At 38.3% G+C, this 23,078-nt stretch overlaps 2 protein-coding genes across 2 annotated transcripts; one reads left to right on the top strand and one right to left on the bottom strand.

The window, feature by feature from the left end:
- Positions 1-175: 175 nt before the first annotated feature.
- On the top strand, positions 176-3,499 carry LOC130560771 (myelin and lymphocyte protein-like). The gene is made up of 4 exons (XM_057344788.1): positions 176-696; positions 1,718-1,885; positions 1,955-2,095; positions 2,738-3,499. The coding sequence occupies exons 1-4, from the start codon at positions 604-606 to the stop codon at positions 2,813-2,815; spliced, it is 480 nt and encodes a 159-aa protein (XP_057200771.1). The 5' UTR covers positions 176-603; the 3' UTR covers positions 2,816-3,499.
- Positions 3,500-4,515: 1,016 nt separating this feature from the next.
- LOC130560813 (28S ribosomal protein S5, mitochondrial-like) lies at positions 4,516-21,193 on the bottom strand. The gene is made up of 11 exons (XM_057344844.1): positions 21,109-21,193; positions 19,904-20,032; positions 16,660-16,785; positions 14,207-14,440; positions 13,431-13,465; positions 8,442-8,532; positions 8,141-8,187; positions 7,895-7,952; positions 7,166-7,228; positions 6,651-6,787; positions 4,516-5,500 (listed from the first exon to the last, which is right to left on the bottom strand). The coding sequence occupies exons 1-11, from the start codon at positions 21,155-21,157 to the stop codon at positions 5,276-5,278; spliced, it is 1,194 nt and encodes a 397-aa protein (XP_057200827.1). The 5' UTR covers positions 21,158-21,193; the 3' UTR covers positions 4,516-5,275.
- Positions 21,194-23,078: the final 1,885 nt, after the last annotated feature.

Below are 23,078 nucleotides of genomic sequence, written 5' to 3'. Positions count from 1 at the left end.
CATCATTTGCAGTAAAAGGAGATTTTCATAAGGGTCATAGGGTCAAGACCCTATAATATTACTTTTAAAGGCCCATATTTTTATACACCTTGAATAAAACTTAAGATATGATTTCTGCATTGTACCAAACTATGAGAGGGAGAGAGAGAGAGAGAGAGAGAGAGAGAGAGAGAGAGAGAGAGAGAGAGAGAGAGCGAGTACCGTTTCTTATCAGGTCCCAGTTTAAAACTTTTTGTAGCCCTATTCCAGCTAGACTTAATGGTTTTCTATTGGTTCTTAAAGACGAATTGTTTAGCAAACATGCCTTTAAAAATCATGGTCAGTCTTGTGTGACCGTATGTGTGAACACCTGAGCACACTGACCTCTTGAATATTGCTCAAGTTCTTACTCAAGCCACAAACATCGCAAAAACCGCGTTCCTCTCACACCCCGCTACGCGACTGGAGCGCACCGCCGCTCTCCTCACGGCGGGAGGGTGTGTCCATACAGAAGCTTTTAGTAATGCCAAAGCAGGTTTTTCAGGTCTCCGGTAGACATTGAAAAGAGGGACCCGTGGCTCCGTTACTCCATTCTTTTCTGCAGCGGATAACGGCAGTGTGAAGATGGCAGCAGCCACGCAGCAGTCGATGGCGAGTCTGCCCAGCGGATTCCGCGTCTGTTCCACCGCACCGGACATCCTCTACATGCCTGAACTGGTGCGTGAACGCAACATCATTTAGCACAGTTTTCTCCAAAAAAACATGCAGTCATAGTAAAATATTATTATTATTTACTTAAAAAGTGGCTGAAGCCTTGGATTTGAAAATGTTATTTTCTTGTTACCTGTTTTTCTTATTCTTTTATATAACTTATTATTTTCTTCTACTTTTTCTTCTTGTATTATGTATCAAATGTGTTCTTTCGACAAAACAATACAAAGTTACACAAAAGAAATTGCATGGAGTGACTGGTTATATCTAACATTTTCAATGGGTCAGGTTTTGTAAATTTAAGAAACAATCCGTTGCAATAAGTGCTAATTTGCAATTGCGCCAATTAAGAAATTTAGATGCACAATTTTGGGTTGAGGCTTGATTCTATCACAGTGCTAAAACAACAGTTATTTCTAATGTTTAAGGTTTTGTTGATGCTGATTTCTTTACTTGTTTTCCCAAATGTCAGGATATCATTTAATTTTATGTATTCAAAGGAGACAGTGGAAGGAAGAAAAAATCCTCAAAATTATTCTTCAGTTGTAAAAATGATTTAAAGTGTTGCTTGAAAAGAGTTTGTTTTCTGGTTCTGGCAATTTTTGATGTTTCGCATGAGGATTTAAGGAGCTCACGTATCAGTAACTCACTTAAAAACTGAAATGAGCATGTTTTACTAGTGTGCGTTTATTATTGGATATTTGGGTTTAACCAGTGTGTGTCTGGTTTATAAACTTTGTTATTTGTTGATCGTTTTAAGGCTCTTGAAATCTGCGTGATCAAGTACAGAAGATATAGATTACAGCAAACGTATTTACATTAGTATGCATAAGGAGTTTTGGGTGTATAATTGTTGGTCTGTATACATACAGAATCGGTCAACTGTATAATTTAGTTTAAGTCCGTTTATCATTAACAAAATGCATTTTAAATGTGGTGCGTTAACTAATTTCAAGAGCAGTTATTTGCTTGGTTGCATTGTGGGTATGCACTAACAAACATACATGCGTGCATTTGTGTCCTTCAGGTGTGTGGAGGGCTGGTTTGGATCCTGGTGGCTTCCACACACGTGCAACCCAACAATCCTCTTGGATGGGTCATGTTTGTGTCTGTATTCTGCTTTGTAACCACTTTTCTCTGGTTAATCACGTTTGCCTGCGGGGGACACAAGAACAGGGGAATCTGCTCTTTACTGGTGAGAAGAGAAACTTACACTGGTCTGTGGTTTGAATGAGCTGGGTTTGATTGTGGGTTTTGTGCGCAGGACTTTCTTTATCACCTGATTGCTGCAATGTTTTACCTGAGTGCCTCGGTCCCTCTGGCCACTGTGACCATCAACATGAGAAACGCAACCACCATTGCCATATATCCCTTTAACTACTACCAGATCGACATTGCGGCAGTGGTAAGTACAGTATAAAACACACACACGTGTCATGTTTATGAAAAACCTTCAATAAGTTACACTGTGTGTATCTCAATTTCAAGCTCAACTTTGAGGTGATGTTATGATTTTGTAGTATATAAAATAATAAACATTAAAAAATATAGTTTATAAATAATAGTTATGCACAAAACGTTTTTTTCCCATGCAATTACAATGGAGTACCGAAACTTGGATTAAGTCATGGATCTGAATGATCTTGCTGAACCAGTTAACAAAGGAAGGGAAGATTATCAATGAATAATATTTATTGGATAATCTGTGACCTGACACATAGCTGGTTTCAGAAGACTTATATGGAATACATTTATGGTACTATGGAAATTATGTTAATATAAATGCATCAGTTTGCCACAATAAATCCTTTCATAGTGGTCGCATGAAAAACACATTTCTTCTTTAGTGCTCCAACAATGGATTTGGAACAAGATTTTTGTTTAAAATAAAACAAACATCTGACAATCACAAAAGATTAAGAAAAAAACTCACAGCTATTTAAAAGCTACTTATTATTCAGGGTCACTGCTTCTGATTAAAGACTTACCGCACAGCTGTTTGAAGTGCCATTAATGTTTAACTGAACTTTCATTCTCTTTCCCACAGGTATTCGCCTACCTCGCCACATTGCTCTACTTCATCCACTGCATCCTTTCTGCTTGTCGATGGAAATCCTTCTGTTGAGGCGAAACAAAGAATTGGGAAAAGTTGTATAAGCACTACAGAAAGTTAACATTGGAAAGCTGCTGAGGACGAGAGATGAATCTCACCCTCCACACCTGAGACTAAATTAACTCGAAACATGAAATTAACTCACTAATGTGTTTCATACTAGAGGACTCAGACCTCTTTCTTTTTAAAAATGACTCTTTCATATATTTGGGAGAAGGGAACTTTTTTAAGTATCGATACAAAGACAAATGAAGGAAACGTTTCTGGGTTTTGTATTCTCATTGTAACTTTGTACTAGATTAATCAATTTTGATGTATTTATCTTTACAACATACTATGAACACAATATTACAGTAAAAGACAATGAACTGGACTGTTTACGTTTGATGCATTTAACCGTTCACAGATGCTGAATACAGGCCAGAGAGTATTCTGGCGCTTGTATTTGTGAGATCAGCTTGTAACAATAGAGTCCACCTCTGAACTTGTAAAGAAAGTTCCACATTCAGATGGTGTCCAAGAACGTGTCTAGCTCATCCATACACATACAAGCAATGTCATCACAAGTCTATGTAATGTAAGCTAATAACTTAACAAACCAAGAAAAGGGCTATTGGCATATTCTATGTGTGGAAGTAAAAGCATGCCAAAATGTTGGATTTCAATAAACACCCTTTTAACAGAATACCTGAAAAACGTATATACTTTACTAAACAACTTTTGTTCTGGTGAAGGAGACACTCTGAGAACCTGGACAGACTCCAGAATCAAATGAATAAGATATGTTTTACATTACAGACCATCTAACAATGAAACACAAGTCCATGACCAACAATGGTTGGGGATGTATGACAACATAGATAAACACATTTAAAGTAAAAGTTCACCCAAAAATGAAAATTCTGTCATCATTTACTCACCCTCTTGTGATTTCTTTCAAAATAAGATAAAGAAAGTCGGTAACTGAACAGCAGCGGCACTTATTCACTTCTATTGTATGGACACAAAACCAATGCAAGTGAATGGGTGCTAGCTAACAACATTCTTCAAAATATCTTCTTTTGTGTTCTGAGGAAGAAAGAAAGTCCTACAGGTTTGAAATGACAAGGGGGTGAGTAAATGATGACAGAATTTTCATTTTTTTGGTGAACATCAACAAATTTAAATCCTTTTATGAACCTAACAGAGATTATCAAGGTTAATCGCAAAATGATCAGCAATTGTCTGGCACAACAATAAAACGCATCAATTAGACTGATAGCACCAGATTACAACTAAGACCTCAATTTACATTCCTGGACCACAAAGACTGAGATGTTCAACTATATTTAAGCATTTTTAATACAAAATAATTGTTTAAATAAAATTACCTTTGGGAACCGCTCTGAATCATCATAAGAATTTTTGTGCTGATGTTTTGAATCAACTAGTTCTTGTGAAAACAATACACTTGAACGAGAATATTCACTAAAATCGGAGAGACAGCATTTGACTATTTCTTTAGATAACTCAACTGCAAATCTTACCTAAGAAGCAGCAATGTATAATTTTGTCATGCTGCACTGCTACCTTTTTCTAAACAAATAGCTAGTTATTCTGAAAGCAAAACTATTTTGAGAACAGCTGAGCTGGATTGTCAGTGTGCTACTGAAAAATGAAATTGGCTGCATTGTTGGCACATCCTTTCAAGATTAATGAGCTGTTAATTAAATGAAATAGAGAAACAGTGGTGTCTGGGTTCATTGTAGGTTTATTGATGCTCTTACAGTAATGTCACATACAGGTGAATATAAGTAGAATGTGAAAGATTGAAAAACAATAATTAATATCTCTTCAAACATTCACATTGCAATAAACTAGAAATATATACTCAGAAACTCCATGAGTAACTCCAAATTTCCATGAGTACTTTTGCAACCTTAAAGGAGCAGTTCAACCAAAAATGAAAAATCTGTCTTCATTTACTCACCCTCAAGTTGTTCCAAATCTGTATAAATGTCTTTGTTCTGATGAACACAGAGAAAGATATTTGAAAGAATGCTTTAACCAAACAGATCTTGGCCGCCACTGACTACCCTTGTAGGAAAAACTACTTTATACATTTCATTGTTCTGTTGAACACAAAAGAAGATATTTTGAAGAATGTAGGAAAGCAAACAGTTCTGGGGCACTTTAGACTTCCATTGTCATTTTACCCACTATGGTAGTCAATGGTGGCCGAGAACTGTTTGGTTACAAGCATTCTTCAAAATATCTTTCTCCGTGTTCATCAGAACAAAGACATTTATACAGATTTGGAACAACTTGAGAGTGAGTGAGTAAATGACAGAATTTCCATTTTTGGGTGAACGGTCACTTTAATGTGCTGTAAAAGTATGGTTTAGGAGCATGCATCCAGTCCAGGCACCTGCTCCCAGACAACACTGCCGACAGTGCAGTCCAGCAGGACATCATTGTTCAGTCTTGTTCAGATCACCAGATGGTCCTTTTGACCCCTGCCCACACTGATCTCTTTACACCCTGCGCAGCTTTCACTTCCCCCCAGTGCAGACGCGTGTTGGGTACCTCATCCTGCACTTCCGGTTCCTTACGTGTACCAAGCTGTGGCCGGGCCACGATGACAGGCAGAGGCCCCTGCTCGTCCCTGAACTCCACCACGTTAAGCTGCTTTTTATCAGCTAGAGTCTGATGAGTCTCCTGTAGATGGGAAGAGGAGAGGGAGGCGGTTTTAAGCATGGGGTTTTTGTAGCTCAACGAGCAAGGCACTAGCAATGGGTTGATGAGTTCTATTTTCAAAAAACACAAATGGTGATAACACATACCACTATGTAGTAACACTACCAACTTCTTTAATTCAAAAGTGTAATGTCATGACAGACAGGTCGGCGGTCCCTAATTATCTTTTATTATGCTCATTTAAGCACTATTAACTTTCTGTGAACAATGGTTATTCTGCAGTGATCTCTCTCTCTTTCTTCATAACACCGACTTCTCACGGGAGCCAATCAGCAAGAACTCTTGAACTTCCTGGAATTAAATTGATTTAGCTTGAACTCTTTCTGGTTGTTATCTACTGTAACTTAGCACAGGTGCAGCAGGCTAACATAATTAGAGTAGTCTGTACATGATCTATCTCTCTGGAAACAGGACTGCGGTGAAACAAACTGGTATGTATTTGGCGTGACTGCATATTTTGTTGAATTACAGATTATATATTAACTTTATTGTTACTAGAATTTTTGTTGAGGAGAAGAACTGAGTATAAAAGATAAAGTGACTTTATACTGATAAATCACATTGTTCTGACACTTTACACAGTACCAGTACGTGACTGTGATACTACCAAATAGGGAATGTTCCTTTATATATCATTTCTATAAAAAAAAATGTATGGTTGGATTTACATTAGCGGCCAGGGTAAGGGATTTCTTTTCTACTTGTTATTACTGGCATGATGTAATGACTCTTTCATGGACAGGAAATTTGCGACATAAAAACAAAAGATGCCGATCTAGAAAAACATCACACAGCCCCCTTATCAAATGGGAAAGAAGATTATTGGCTACACTCTATAGGCTAGAAATAAATGTACTTTAAAAGGTTCTTCACAGCAATGCCATAGAAGATCCATTTTTGATTCCACAACCAACCATTCAGTCAAAGGTTCTTTAAAGAACCATCTCTTTCTTACCTTTTTATAAATCTGAAGAACCTTTTTCGCCACAAAGAACCTTTCGTGAAACAGAAAACGGTTCTTTTTGAAACTATTTAGACAAAAAGGTTCTTCTTTGGCATTGAGAAGCACCTTTATTTTTAAGAGTGTATGGGTTTGGTTACAAAGTCTTACCTGACTAGCCAGGCCATGAAACAGGGCTCTGGTGATGTTGAGGAGGTTGACGGAGCCCTCCACTTTAGCATACATGTCCTTCATTCCAATCAGCTTACAGAGAGTGATAACAGCCCTATGACAGTGCAAGCCATAACCTGAGAGCACATGGAGAACACATGGTGTGTTAAACAACGGTATTAGCCACACATCACATGTCTCCCGAGGTTCTAGATCTAGTCGTAAGAGCTTCCGCCAAGTTTCATTTCTCAGGTGTCAGAGATGAGATCAATGATGAGGTGTGAGAGGAACGTGCAGGGCCACTTCCTATGGGAGTGTGTTATGAAGTGATGTAGAAACAAGACTCTATGGATTTGAGTCTGAATCACAGACCGTCTCAACTAAAAGACATAGCTGTCATTTTTGGACAAGATCGGCTGTGGCTTGGACTAGGTGTGAAGAGAAGTCTGAAATGGGTACCACAAATATATTCAACAGATAAAACAGATTTAAATGTGTGCAACCAAGTCTATTACCTTCGTTCTGTTTCTTAATTCTTAGCGTGGTCCTTTTAAAGGTGGACTCGATGTCATGATATACTGCACATGGGGATAAAAACACATTTAAAGACAGCTAAATGGAGACAAAACGGAGTTTCACATCAAACTGTTGCTCTCTCTCCATGACTGAATATATATAGTCAAATCAAAATGTATTCAGACACATTTAACATTTCTCACATCAACACAGATTATTTGCTATAGTAATAGAGAATATGACAAGAACTCAGAGTTAACCTGCGTCAGAACAAATTCATCTTGATAATTTATGATTATCTTTTAAATATATGAGTGATTTTGATTCTAGATACATCTTAATTTTTGAGCAATAAGGCAGAGGGAGATATTTTCTAATTTTTGCCGAGCTTTCAATTCTGCATGAAATTCATACTACTGTATACAATAGGTCTGCTCTGATCCACCAACAGAACTGGTATAAACGGTAATAAAAATACTAGAGATGATTTTGCAGCTTTAAATGAAATGTTACATCAGAGTGACCTAATTCCTGTGTAAATGCATTTATTCCCTATAAATACAGGAGTTCAGGATTTAGGATTTTTGCTATAAATCACATATGAGAAAACTTCAAGAAACTATATCTATGCCATTCCCACCACTGGAAGCTTTCTCTCAAACCCCATCAAACAACATTTCCAGTTTCTGCAGGGTGACCACAGGTCTTCAAAGTGGTGTATGACTCACTGGTATGGTTGTTGTATCTTTCGATGTAGTAGAGATAATGCACAGCTCGGTTCTTTGCCTGCAAAAAAAACAGAATTGCTTATCTTATCTGGCTGGCTGAAGCACAACAGTTGAAGGTGTTCATTTTCAACTTTGGATGTTCGATTTCAAAAAAGAAACCTAAACATCCTGCACAGTCGACACTTATAAGGTAATAAAAGACGCATTTAGAACATAATGAGAATGTAAGTGTGACCAGTGTCTTACTTTTCTAAGTGCAGTGTTCCTGTCTGCTGCCTTCCCCAGTGCAAATCCTGCGGAGAGGTGAAGAAAACAGCCCATTACCTCTCGATTATGGCCATTCTGTCTTTCCACCCACATATTAAACTGTATTACTACAGGGTTGCTTCATACACTCCAGACACTCTATGACTATTAAAGTCTCAGCTGAGGGTAAGATTATTAGATCTGTCTCTTTTCATAATGTCACTGTCATCTGTTACCACTGACAAGCCATTTAGCCTTTAAAGAGCCATCACTAATAAAGTGTGTGTGTGTTTGGATTCACCTGCGGCCCCGTTTCCATTGCCCACGGCGACTAGAGCACTAATAGATCTCTTCCTCCCCTCCTTGGCTGTGATGTTAAACACACTCTTGACCTGTCAATCAAAGAACAAACATCACATATGACTGCTGTCAATATCTGCAAGGGAGAAATTTTGTGTGTGCACTTCCACTATGCAACCAGTAGGAGGCAGTAAAAGCATACTGGCAAGGGCTCCGATGAAATCAATCTCAATACTGCAGTGGTCCCTATGCACACATGTGCTTTCTCTCGCTTTAGGCTGTAATTGTATAGGGTGACGCATTTATAGATAAGCATTTTTCTCTCGCTCCCTGCAGTCGGTTGTGTAACAGTTTGCTGTAGGGGTATCTTATTGATGGGGAAAAAAGACCACTGACTGGAAGAACAAAATACAGGAGATGTTTGATACAGGAGTTCCTTAAGATTCATAAATTGTACAAATGAACAACTCCGCACAAGAGATACGCATCTGATCATGCCATAAATCTGTTTCATTTCACAACACTTTCAAACCAACTGTTTTGCTGTTGGGCCAAGACAACGAACAGGTGTGCAAGAATGAATATGCTTCCACTAAAACACATTCATGCATTTGACTAATCATCTCACAACCCCACACTAACAGAAAAAAATCTTTCTGGATAAAAATCCACTGCACCCATCTCTTTGACCCTATTCACATTTGGTCTGGGGCTAACGGGGTCGAAAATATTGGGATCCAAGCAAACGCAATCGCATCAGGTTTGTAGGTAGTGAGTCTCGTGCGTGACAACGATGTCTACTGATCAAATCACTCGCAACAAATTATAACAGCAGATGTACACAGTGACTGGTTCTAAATCCAAGTAATTTGACACAGTGCTATTTAAGTGGAATAACTAAAAACGATGACAGGAAAAAAGAACAATGTTTATTTGGGAAAAACAGAGAAAGATGGGGGTGACTCCCGCCTGCATTCTGTGTGACTGTGAAATAAATGCCATCTGTTCAGGTTGTTAGACACACGCACACGCACACGCACACACACGCACACACACACACACACACACACACACACACACACACACACACACACACACACCATAGGCGTAATAAGTTGTATATTGTACAAACTGTATATTCTATCCCCTAACCCTACCCCTAAACCTAAAGATCATAGAATACTTTTTGCATTTTTAGATTTAAAAAAAATATTGTTCTGTACAATTTATTAGCTTTTGTGCCCGTGGGGACCTCAATTTTGGTCCCCACGGTGACACGAGTCCTCATTGAGATGGTGTGCATTCAGGTTTAGGTCCCCACCGGGCTATACAAACATGAACACACACGCACGCACGCACGCACACACGCACAACTCCGTAACCAATCCTAATACACTTTTGTTTTGGGCTTCACAATGATAGAGGTTTTCATACACACACGCACATGCACAAAACACTAGCATTTGCTCATTATCTGTACTTGGACTGGGTCGTGTTATTATCCAATCACTACAACTGTTGTCTCTTAACCCATAAATGATCACTAAATTAAAAAACAACTCCACCTCTCCACAATAATAAGGGGGTGAAAAAACTTCTGCTGAGCCATTATAAACCAAATCTATCAAAATATAAATATATTTTGTCTTTATACAATATATTTTAACATAATTTCCCTTTAAGAATACAAGAATGAATTATTCTACAAGAAGAACGTCATATTCAGTCAGGATGCCTTGAGGGCAGTGTTGGGTAAGTTACTCTGAAAAAGTAATTAATTACTAGTTACTAATTACATATTCAATAGTGTAATTAGATTATTGTACAAATTACTCTCTCCAAAAAGTATTTAATTACTTATTACTAATTACGTTCTATATCCTAAATCAGGGCTAGTCAACTGGCGTCCCGCGGCCCAAATGCGGCCCGTCAATCATATTTACCTGGCCTGCCTTAACATTTCAAATAAGTGGAGAGACTTTAAGAACGGAGTGCTTTAAATGCATGTCCTCCTGAGACGCCACATCTTTAAAAGCCCAAAACGCTGCTACATTCAATACGAAAGTAATTCCCGCGGCTCATAATGATTTACGTCTTATAAACGATTTGATCGGTCAGTCCAAGAAACTTAATGTTATTTACAACGTTATAATCAGCAATGCATTGCACAGCCACAGGCAATCGGTTTGCGCATGCGATAGGTCATGTTCTAAAACGCGTTTTGTGCCCTTGAAAGTAGGCTAACTGTAGGAAGGGGACACCACGTTAACGGTTGTCTCAGATAAGGGGAAAACAGTGTTGTTTTTATTACTGCATTCATTATGTATAACGGCTATATTTACGAGAAACAGCTGTTCATCTCCCCCCAGAACTCGCACTATACAAAGGATCTGCCCTATAAGTGCGTGGGGCGCATGAATGCGATCGGAATTCACCCGAAGATGTGATAATAGCGTTCAGTTTCTTGCACAGATCAATTGACTCGCTTTATAAGACGCGAATTTAACATCACAAGGGGCAGGGATTACTTTTGTGTTTTTTTTACTTTTATTGATTTAACTTTAATTAATTCAACCAAATATCTTCTATAGAAATATCTTCTTGAAAAAACAATGCCACCCACATCTTGGATGTACTGTAGAACTGTGGGTGAGTAAATTAGTAGCAATTTTTGGGTAAAGTAACGCTTTAAGGAATATAAAATACAGTTAAAAAGACAATATCCCTTTTAATTTAATATCATGAAAAGGCACAAATACTGGATGCAATATTTGTGTGCATGTTTTAATATATGGCCTATAAGTAACAGCAACAAAAACAGTATAAAAGGAACAAAACGAAATAAATAACAGAAATACAAAACAACAGAAGAAATAAGGATATGGTAAAAAAAACTGGCCCGCATCCTATTTATACTTTTGGAGTCTGGCCCCTGTCCTACATCAACCTTGATTATAATTGATTGAAGAATAGACATGAAACAGCGTATTTAATTCATTCAAATAAATAATAAATAACTACATAAATTATTCTTATTAACCGACTAAAGTATTACAAATGTGAGGATACATTAAAGCATACATTTTAAAGTTAGACTTATATGTCATTTCCACTATTGAATATATTACACAGTATTTAGTTCAATTACATCAGAAGTAACTAATTAAATTACAGAAGTAATAAGAGTAATCCCTTACTTTACATTTTCAAGGGAAATTTTTAATTACAGTAACTAATTACTTAGTAACTAGTTACACCTAACACTGCTTGAGGGCGAGTAAAACATGGGGAAATTTAGATTTGCTGGTGAAATATCTCTTTGACAACAAACATTATGTCCTTGTAAACAACTTTCATAGGAAAGCACATCTGTACATACACTGGAAATAATCTTATTTGATGACACACATGCTAAAAACACAAACGTGTGAGGCACGCTTGCCTACAAGGTGACCACAGCGTCAAATCGACCACAATGAAAAATGTTCCAATGCGACATAATTAGGAAATGAGGTCATCTAAGCTTTACAAGACATGATAAACCGCAGCACAAATGGGTCAGATTGAAGCCCATAACTATAAAAGTCTTCCTCTTCTTTTAATCCATCTCCATAACCATTACTTATATCACTCTTCTGTAACCATCAGCCATCTCTCTCTCATGTCATGCGCTCTTGAGCACTCTGGCTCTCGTCCCTCTCTCTTGGCAGATGACGTCTGTCCTTGGGAGAGTTTCTAGGCTTTACAGGAAATTTTTGGCTTAATTAATGTGCTTTTATAAGTACTCGGGCTCTTACGGTTTTTGCTTGTTCGTTCTCAGGACACCAGGGAGAATGAGGGAGAGGGAGGGCTGGAGAGGAATGCAGAGCGGAAAGCAAGCCTGATAATGTCCCCGAGCACTTCAAATTATTTTCATCTAAAGTGAACTGCAGAAGCTCCTCAATTCTGTGTAAGGCCCTCTGTGTCTGAATAGATCTAGTTTAGGTTACATCACAAGCTCATGTCAAGTGTCCCATGGCATGCAATACATTTCAATATTGTACAATAATCTCGATACACATTTAAAGGGACAGCGTCACACAATTAGCTATTGTCTGGTGTCAGAAAACTATAGAGCGAGTTGCACAGACTTTTAAGGTTTTTATTAATTTCGCAGCAAGAATTCGGATGAACTTTTCTCTTTGCGTTTCGCTGTTTGTAACAACAAGTAAGGGCGAGTGAACATCTTTGTCCAAACTATAACATTAAAGCATCTGACACTGGAAAAGACTGAGGGGTCTGACTCACAGTCTGATGCACTACAATCACTACTGCCAAGAGCACTGACACATCCATCAACAAGACAGAGAGACAGTATGAAAGAGAGAGAAGAGTTCATTTAACATAAATCATCGGAATAATCTGCCTTTCTTCTGATTTCTTGAAGTGTTCATATAGGAAAAGGTTTGACTATAAACCTGTCTACACCTCTGCCAATAAAGCTTTATGGAAATGAAACTACAGTATCAGAGGACAAGAAGAAAGACAACATGCAAAGTGCAGCAGAGTAAAAGAGAGAGAGAGAGAGAAGACCCGAGGTGAACCGCTGTACTGTTTTCCATTCTGAACTCAGCAACATTTCTGCCAAATGAGTCTGGTGGTGCCAGCCTGGGGCTCCATTCAGAAATTTGTTTATGAAACGTTTATTGTTGAGTATAATTAGATAATGCTCCAGACGCTCCGCACTACATGCTAATTTTGTGTTGTGCAGATCTGGTATCCCGTCAGCCCACATCCGGCAGTTAAGAGTGGATGAGAAACTTTGAGGGAATTAAATACAGTATACACACACACAAAACCACACGAGACTCACACACACAGTCCAAAAAAACACTACTTATGAAAATGACAAAAAGTACAAATGTCAATTACTTCCCTTCATATTACATTCACATTTTAGTGAAGAGTTAAATGAGTTTTAAATGCAATTGCAATTTCGTGTTGTACTCACCTCTATGACACGCGAGTCGAAATCTTCATACGTTTCTGTGGGGAAAAACAAAACTTTTTAATCCCCAAAACTGCACAGGTTGAGCTGTACACAGATTGCAGAAAATGCTCCTGAACGAACCCTATTTGTGTTGATTAGGGACAGCGAGAGTGTTCAACGAGATTTGCAGAGCAGTCTGTTATGACCTCTGCCCCCCGGGGGTCTACGCTTGCTGCAGTAACTCATTACAGGTCTTTCATTTTGCCTGTGAGAGGCGAGAATATTTCCTAGATTTAAAGCTGGGGGTGTTGCCGAGTGATTCGGGGTGAAAAGGTTGGAGCACATCTAGACGTGATTTAGACTTCGAGCCTCACTGTTGCTGGGCAATCCATCACAGGACTACCAAAGATTGCGCCTACCTCCCACCGGCCAATCAGACAGCGGGAAACCAAGACTGTAAGTGGCAGAACGGCTTTGAACAGCAGTGTAAATTACAAGGAAATTGCGCTTTCTGAAACTCGTTTTGAGAGAGGAGTGTAGTGTGTGCCTCAAGGCAACTAAAGCATGCAGGTGCAGATATTAGATCACATGTAGTGTGTAGTAGGAGTGTATAAAAACGTTTACAAGTTGTTTTAAACCTGCACATCCCTTTTCAAGTTAGACTAATCAAACATTAGCTGCCGTGCATTTTTCATTCACCCTGAAATTGGGCCATGTGATGTTAATAATAACAGAAATGTTACTAACTCAATAGGTTTTGGACACATCTAATATCTACATTTATAAAGCACACACACCTCCGTTGGGACCTGGGTCCGGCGGGCCCAGACTGATCCCACCCCAGGAGTTGCCCGTCCATCCTCTCTCTCTCTTTATCTTGGTCTTCCTGCGTTTGTCCCATTCATCTCTTTGGCGTTCCAGGGCTGCTGTGACCTCTTTTTGCTCTGCCTCCCCTCGCTGTGAGGGCCTCTGGACGGAACCATCCTTATACACAGCCGTGTTCAGACCGGGCCACAGATACCCAGCACGACCTGAGTATGACATCACACAAGTACAGACACTGTTACTGGTTTTTAGAGGAAACTTTGCTTCAGGAAAAGACTCAATGAACTGAAGTGAGAGAGTGAGGGAGAGAGACCAATCGATAGAACTCCCTTGAGGTCTTTTTAAGTGAAAGTAAATAATGAGACTCAATAAATGTGGCCGTCTGTGAGGGATATTGGCTTAACAGAAGGTTCGATTCTAACAGAAAATATGAACTACTGAACTTCATTATATCATTAGCTGGGTGCAAACTGAGTGAAATGTTTACCAATAAACGTTAATGTTATTTTTTAAAGGAGTTAAAATTCTTATGCAGTAAAAGCACTGGGCATACACTGGCAGACATTTACCAATGGAGATAATTCATTTAGAAGCATGGGGTTAAAGGGATACCTCAGGCTTGAATCAAAATTTCCCCATGTTGTACTTACCCTAAAGCCAATTTTTTGAAGCTACAAAAAGTGGATTCATCGATCGAAGAACGGCTCAACACGGCTCCGTGGTCTTAACAAAGGTCTTCTGAAGCGAATCGATACGTTTGTTTAAGAGAAATACCCATATTGACAACGCTTTTAACAACAATGTCTAACATCCGCTGCAGGCGAATGAGAGGCTTATTTTTCCACTAAATGATGGTGACGAAAGCACCCGACCTGAGGAGGCAGTGTTTCTATTGGCTGAAAACGGAAAATGCTGTGTTCGTCACAGGAACTTACGACACGCCTGCGTCATTTTCAGAAAAAAAGCCTCTCGTTCGCCTGCAGCGGATGTTAGACATAGCTGCAAACTCAGAAGAGTTGAAAAAGGTGACAGCTATACGATGGGGTGGGGGGGGTTTGGGGGGGTTTGTTTTTTGGTTTGGTTGTCTTTGTTTTTTTTTTTTTTTTTTTGTCTTTTTTATTTTTTTTATTTTCCCCTTTTTTTTTCTTTTGTTTTTTTTTTTATTTAAAAAAATTTGAGCTACAGGTAGATGTGGAAAATATGGATTTTTGTCGAATTTGAGATTGTCATAAAAAAATACACTGCCCTCGTCTCGCGATGCCAATGCTCCAAGTCATATTTAACATCTAAAATGATCTTTATTTGTCTACGTTTTCTGAGAGGTGCACCTTCCTAGTCTTTCAGGAAGCAAAGCGCTTGCACGTCTGACGTTTTGGTTTCGGTTTTAAAACATGCAGGATTGAGAAAATGAAGTGCAGGACTGATATTAAAAGAGTTACTTAGGACGAATATCAATCGCACCCAAATGCCTTACTCACTTAGAAGGGCAGAGCTCTAGAAGTGAAAATTCTAAAGGGAGACTGGCAACTATCTCTCATAACATAGCCGTGTCGATCACACGGGTGAGCTGAATAATAAAAATCAACGCCATTTTCTCTTTATCCGAGACGACACTTTGCGTTCGCCCTTTCAGCAATGCTTTTCACGTGCGCAAACATGACGTTTAGAACTCGTGATTCTGGTTGGCCCAAGGATTAAAAAAAGACGATGCCGTTATCTTGAATATGGTTGGCCAAACGAATCCAGGTGCTGGACCAAAGGCATTTCAGACGCTCGAGAGTAGACGCCCCCACACCCCACAAATTTTGATTCAAGCCTGAAGAATCCCTTTAATTCTACTTTAAGTCTAAAGCCCTGTTCAGACCGCCAGCGACACCCAGTGACAAAGCCAGGCAATGTCCTTCATTTCAATGGTAGCCTAGCGACACGAGCAACAGTGACCGTTGGCGACAGAAAGTGGGCGTGTCTAGCGACTCGACAAAGTTGTGATTCGCTCAACTTTATGCAAATGATGAGCAACTTCCGGAAGCGACTACCAATAGAGTACACCAGCAGAGCTCACATCCGCCGTCTCTCGTCTGTTACAGCAGGGTTTGTTTATAAATGTTTCTAGGACAACCAAAGCTAGGGACGCCTTCTGACGACCTCGTAGCGAGAGACTGGCGACACTGGTGGTGGTGTCTGGTGGTCTGAACGCAGCTTAAGGATCACAAGGAGTTAGGAAATGAAATGAAAAATCACTCTGATGAAACCATCACTGAATCAGAAACTCAGCATCTGTCTCACAAGACAGGTTTTGTGATGTCTGTCTTGAAGAACTGAATAATGTACTTAAGGTTTGGGAACCTTCAATTAGCATCAATACAGCTTTAAATGTTTTCAGCATGTTCAGAAAAGAAAGAAGAGAACTGTGGGTAGTGTGTACCTTCTCCAAGATTCTGTCCTCTGTTGAGATCTCTTTTCAATTTACGTTTGGTTCTCTTTCCTCGTCCCTTTCTGGCACCGGCGCCAGTCTCAGCTAAGACACCCCGCCAGAGCTCTTCAGCTGTCACTGAGTGGAAAAGACAAATGTCAATCAATCAATCAATCAATCAATCAATCAATCACACACACACCTATAGTCACACTGTATGTTAACACTTTGCCAACACACAGCCAGCTAATTAGCCAGTGTGACAAAACAAAGAATAAACTAACTAGTATTTTTTTAGCCTGTGAGTACAGATAAACATTTGCACAATAAGTGTCTATGTTCATTTCAGCTGTTGGTTTTGCCATGCAAAAATGGACTTTCATCCACATTCGGTGTCTGTGTGTGTGTGGCTGATCTGGGACATTGGGAGTTGTTTGATGTTGTTCAGATTTAATTAGGACTTAATTAGATGAGAGCGAGAGGGCTGCCAGGCCTAATGAAGCATCCGATTTCATCAAAAGCAGTTACAGAAACATCATAATTCTATGTGACAGCCAAACATCCCCAATACACACCGACTCACATCAAACTCAAGCAAACACACACTCGCATCCGGACTGACGCAATCGCACCATCTGCAAGAGAGACGCTGCGGGCACATCCCCATGTAGTTTGAAAAGTTAAAAACAAGCTAATTTTTAAAAGAACAAACGTCTCTTTTGTAACCTCAGGGCTCGAGACTCATTTTTCCCACTGGTCGCACTGGTGCGACCCACTTTCTCAGTTCGTCGCACCAATTTACAATTTGGTCGCACCCTTTTTTATAGTAATCATATAGTAATTTATATAATATTCAGCTATCCACATTCCGCTGCATAACTTGTATATAACAGTACAATTTGTATATAGCACATCTGTACATACAATATACTGCCTATTGTCCTTTTGTCTAATATTGTCAAATGTGTATTGTCTCTCACATATTAATTTTTTACGTTTTCTTACCTGTGCCTTGTCACTTTTTTAACCTGTATGTGCACTGGAAGCTTCCGTCACTAAGACAAATTCCTTGTGTGTCCAAGCACACTTGGCAATAAAGCTCTTTCTGATTCTGATAAAGACCTTGCATAATGACCTCAGTTGATGAATCACTCTGTTAATTTGTCACTCTGTCTTTTAAAATAGTCTCCTATAGACCACTTCTTATTTGCGCTTTAACACTTGCGAGCCCAATAAATCCAAAATAAATGCAAAGAAACATTGTATTTGTTATTTTATACAGTTGTTATTATTTTGTTTTATATTGAAGTTATATTGGCTATGAAATGATCTGACACAAATATAACCTGTCACTCTTCACAATCCTCATGTATTGCCCTCTTTACAAAAAGCTGTAATTTTGCCACTGCCTTCTTTATTTTTACCACATAAAATTAAATCAAATTAGCCAGCTCAAAACTCAAAAGTAACTCCGGACTAAATGATTATATACATTATGTACTTTACTACACATTGTCATAAATAAACTTTAAATACTAATTCTTACTAACCACTCTTGTTAAATGGTCTAAGCACGCTTGTGTTCTGCTGAACAAAATGAATCGGTTCAAATGAGTCATCACGTCGCAAATTGGACATTAGTGGACATTGACGCGCTGTTTTTCACAGCTGTTAGGACATCGCAAAAGATATAAGTTAACACGGAAAACACTTCATTGGATAGGAATTTTCCTTTATGTCAGCTGCATGTGTGGAACACTGGTCAGGGAAGAAAAGGCAACATGTTTTTGAGCACATTCACTCAGCTGTAATTCAGGTAAAAATATTCTCCGAATGCGCCACGTGAAACATTGATTCTGACGTCCGACCTTGCTTTTGATTAAAATGTGAGGGAGAGAGACCGTTCAGTTCAGAAACCAATGTGTTCGACTTCATTAAGTGCTGCACAGAATGATCGGAATATGACATCAATGTTCCGTGAGAGTGTTTTAAAAGCATATGGAGCGCTCTGTCCCGCAATGCTTTTATGCTGTTCGGTCTGTGCAACACCGAATGAAGTCAAACACACACTTTAGTTTAGAGACAGAGGGAGTGCACGAGCTCTCTGCTCGCTCTTTCCTGCACTAATCACAAGCGCGTCATTCACCACTCGTAAATCACATTAAATGTTAAATAAATCTTTGGCGGGGCAAAAAATCGTTTTACGCACTCGCTCCAATGTGAAATTTTACCTCGCACGTTTTAAAAAAACGGTCGCATTTGCGAGCATTTTGGTCGCAGTCTAGAGCCCTGAACCGTAACATTTTTTTACTTGTACTATATAAACGAAGAGGGATGTGTCTGAAAGTGCAAATGAGCGGTTGCATATATTTTGTAAAAGGATATTTCACCCCAAAAAAATTCTGTCATCATTTACTCATCCCCATGTAATTTCATACCTGTATAAATCACTTTGTTCTGATGAACACCGAGAGATATTTGATAGAATGTTAGCAATTTTCTCTTCTGGGACCTCAATGACTACCATAGTAGTCAAATACATTTTTTAAAAGATCTCATTTTATGTTCAACAAAACATAAAATGTGCTATAATTTTTTCTACTATGGTAATGGATGATGTCCCGGAACTGAAAATTGCTAACATTCTTCCAAATATATTTCTTTTGTGTTCAATAGAACAAAGACATTTATACAGGAATAATCTGAGGGTGAGTAAGTGATGACAGAACATTTATGGGTGAACTAACCCTTTAAGGATAAAAGGCAGCTGAACGTGTTTCTGCCTATTAAGCTTAAATAAGTCATATTTATCGGCAGATTTCATAGTGAAGCAGAGATTGTTTATGCTTAAAAAAACAAATTGTCTGAAATTTTTCCATACTGGTAAAATCCATGTGGAAGAAAATCATGCATAAATTTACAGAGGCAGTATAAAAGGTTCCTAAAGTTAATTTTAAGTTTCACAAAAGAATGAAGCAGCTCATTGTTCGTGTCAAGAGCTTGCAGTGGTCACTACTGAATGATTACATGCTATGAGGATTGCTAACAAGTTTGTAACTGATTCGGCAGACAAATAAATCTGAATCAATTTATGCACATCTAATCCCTTCTAGGGTGACCTGATGTTAAACATCTTGTTCAAGGGCTGCCGGTCCTGATCCCTAACCACTAAGCTTCAACATGTCAAGACTGTGTGAATGCACAGAAAAGCACAAACATTAACGCTAATCTAACTGTATCATCATAAGCGGCTTACATTTGTTGAAGAAGCTGCTATGTCTGTTTGGCTGCAGGGTGGCTGTGACTGGAGCGTGCTGGGTCGGACTGCGTCTGACAAAGTGGGATAGTTGAGCGGCGCCCCCTAGTGCTCTCAGTGTTCCAACACCTGTTGACAAGACGGACAGTAAATACTTTCCTCCAAAGCAAGAATAAGAATTCTGTGCTACCTAATACAAAGCCTAATAAAGACAGCTCTACAAAGTTCAGTACCCAAACCAGGATCAGAGATTACATATTACAATGACACAACTGTCCTAATGCTGGTTTGACAAGTTTAAATAAAATGGATAATTACAGAAACAAACTAGGAGTTTGTATATTACTTTGCCTGCGTTCACACCAATGTGTAGAGTACAATGTGTTTATGTTTATCAGTAGCAATCTGTTTCGCATTTGTTGCAGCAACAAACAGTCCTAGTTGTAGTTAAATCTGTACATTTGATCAGATGTTTGGTCACCGTCACTTTATATGTGCTTTGCATCCAGAAAAATGTGCACCCAATTTAAAATGCTCCCTGTCAATAAGCAGATCTAACTGCTATTGGAAAATGTTACTTAAGGCACAAGGTCAAATAAGTTTCTAAATGAATAAAATTGAATACAATAACCATAGAAAAAAATTATGTAAACTTAAGTCAACTCAACATCTTAAAAAACGCTAAAACGCCTTAATACCTTAATATATAACGTTAATAGTTGATTATTGCAGATGGGTTTCAGACACTGATGTAAAGCAACATACTGTGCAACTACTTCTGGTTTGTTGTGTGGAGAACGTAATGCATTTCAAACCTCTTATTATTATCTGCAATAAACCGGATATTTGAATCATATATATAAGACATATAACGTTATGTAAAATAAATAGGTACGAATTGACAAGTGCACCTCCTCTATATTTTTAAGGTCTGTACGACAATTTCAGATAGGAATGTCAGAGTTGCGATAGACTGTAGGGAAGACATTTTTCGGTAAATACGTAAGAGACACACCGAAGCATTTTCTAACAGATTTATTTTATTCCTGGTGTGTCTGACAGATGCAGTAAGCATGCTCATGTTAGCTTTATCTTCTAAACGTCTTCTAAACTACATTTATCCTTAATTATGCATTGATTTAAGTAACCACCAACAGCAACAACACTTAACAAAGATAAAACCACGATTTAAAGATTAAACTCACCTTCATATGATAACCTGAGGACACAACACAGCCTTGTGACAGCCGCCATGTTTAGATGCTCAGGGGTCCTTCAGCGCCGAGAGTGCTGTCCTAACATGTGCCTGACTAAAACATACTTCAACAAGAGTGTTTGTTCAACCGCTTCAAACGTTCAGATAAACGGTCGTATTTAAAAGCAAAAGACAACAAATGGACGAATGGATTACAGGTATATTTATAAGGTAATTTCATGAAATTTATGAATAATTTAGTGCCTGTGGGGTTTGTTTGGGGGCAGTGTGCAACTCTGCATCTAAGTTAACGTTATAAAGGTAATTAAACTGACCAATTATTGGGCGCATGACTGGTAAATTTATTTGCAAAAATTTGTTTTTTTTTACTAACGAATAAACGTAAAATACTAGTATAAAGTAAATATGCTTTAGTATAGAAATAACAGAAATCCCATAATGCACCATGATATTATCCCTGCAACTGAAATGCATGCTTTTATAACAATTTTATCAAGCATATCTTTGGATTTTGGATTTATATTTTGGATTATTATACCACATATGTGACCCTGGACATATAAGTGCGTGGGGCGCATGAATGCGATCGGAATTCACCCGAAGATGTGATAATAGCGTTCAGTTTCTTGCACAGATCAATTGACTCGCTTTATAAGACGCGAATTTAACATCACAAGGGGCAGGGATTACTTTTGTGTTTTTTTTACTTTTATTGATTTAACTTTAATTAATTCAACCAAATATCTTCTATAGAAATATCTTCTTGAAAAAACAATGCCACCCACATCTTGGATGTACTGTAGAACTGTGGGTGAGTAAATTAGTAGCAATTTTTGGGTAAAGTAACGCTTTAAGGAATATAAAATACAGTTAAAAAGACAATATCCCTTTTAATTTAATATCATGAAAAGGCACAAATACTGGATGCAATATTTGTGTGCATGTTTTAATATATGGCCTATAAGTAACAGCAACAAAAACAGTATAAAAGGAACAAAACGAAATAAATAACAGAAATACAAAACAACAGAAGAAATAAGGATATGGTAAAAAAAACTGGCCCGCATCCTATTTATACTTTTGGAGTCTGGCCCCTGTCCTACATCAACCTTGATTATAATTGATTGAAGAATAGACATGAAACAGCGTATTTAATTCATTCAAATAAATAATAAATAACTACATAAATTATTCTTATTAACCGACTAAAGTATTACAAATGTGAGAAGGATACATTAAAGCATACATTTTAAAGTTAGACTTATATGTCATTTCCACTACTGAATATATTACACAGTATTTAGTTCAATTACATCAGAAGTAACTAATTAAATTACAGAAGTAATAAGAGTAATCCCTTACTTTACATTTTCAAGGGAAATTTTTAATTACAGTAACTAATTACTTAGTAACTAGTTACACCTAACACTGCTTGAGGGCGAGTAAAACATGGGGAAATTTAGATTTGCTGGTGAAATATCTCTTTGACAACAAACATTATGTCCTTGTAAACAACTTTCATAGGAAAGCACATCTGTACATACAATGGAAAAATCTTATTTGATGACACACATGCTAAAAACACAAACTTGTGAGGCACGCTTGCCTACAAGGTGACCACAGCGTCAAATCGACCACAATGAAAAATGTTCCAATGCGACATAATTAGGAAATGAGGTCATCTAAGCTTTACAAGACATGATAAACCGCAGCACAAATGGGTCAGATTGAAGCCCATAACTATAAAAGTCTTCCTCTTCTTTTAATCCATCTCCATAACCATTACTTATATCACTCTTCTGTAACCATCAGCCATCTCTCTCTCATGTCATGCGCTCTTGAGCACTCTGGCTCTCGTCCCTCTCTCTTGGCAGATGACGTCTGTCCTTGGGAGAGTTTCTAGGCTTTACAGGAAATTTTTGGCTTAATTAATGTGCTTTTATAAGTACTCGGGCTCTT

The sequence above is a fragment of the Triplophysa rosa genome, linkage group LG10 (assembly GCF_024868665.1).
Source record: "Triplophysa rosa linkage group LG10, Trosa_1v2, whole genome shotgun sequence".
Lineage (NCBI taxonomy): Eukaryota > Metazoa > Chordata > Actinopteri > Cypriniformes > Nemacheilidae > Triplophysa > Triplophysa rosa.
This window is presented reverse-complemented; position numbering and strand designations above follow the sequence as displayed.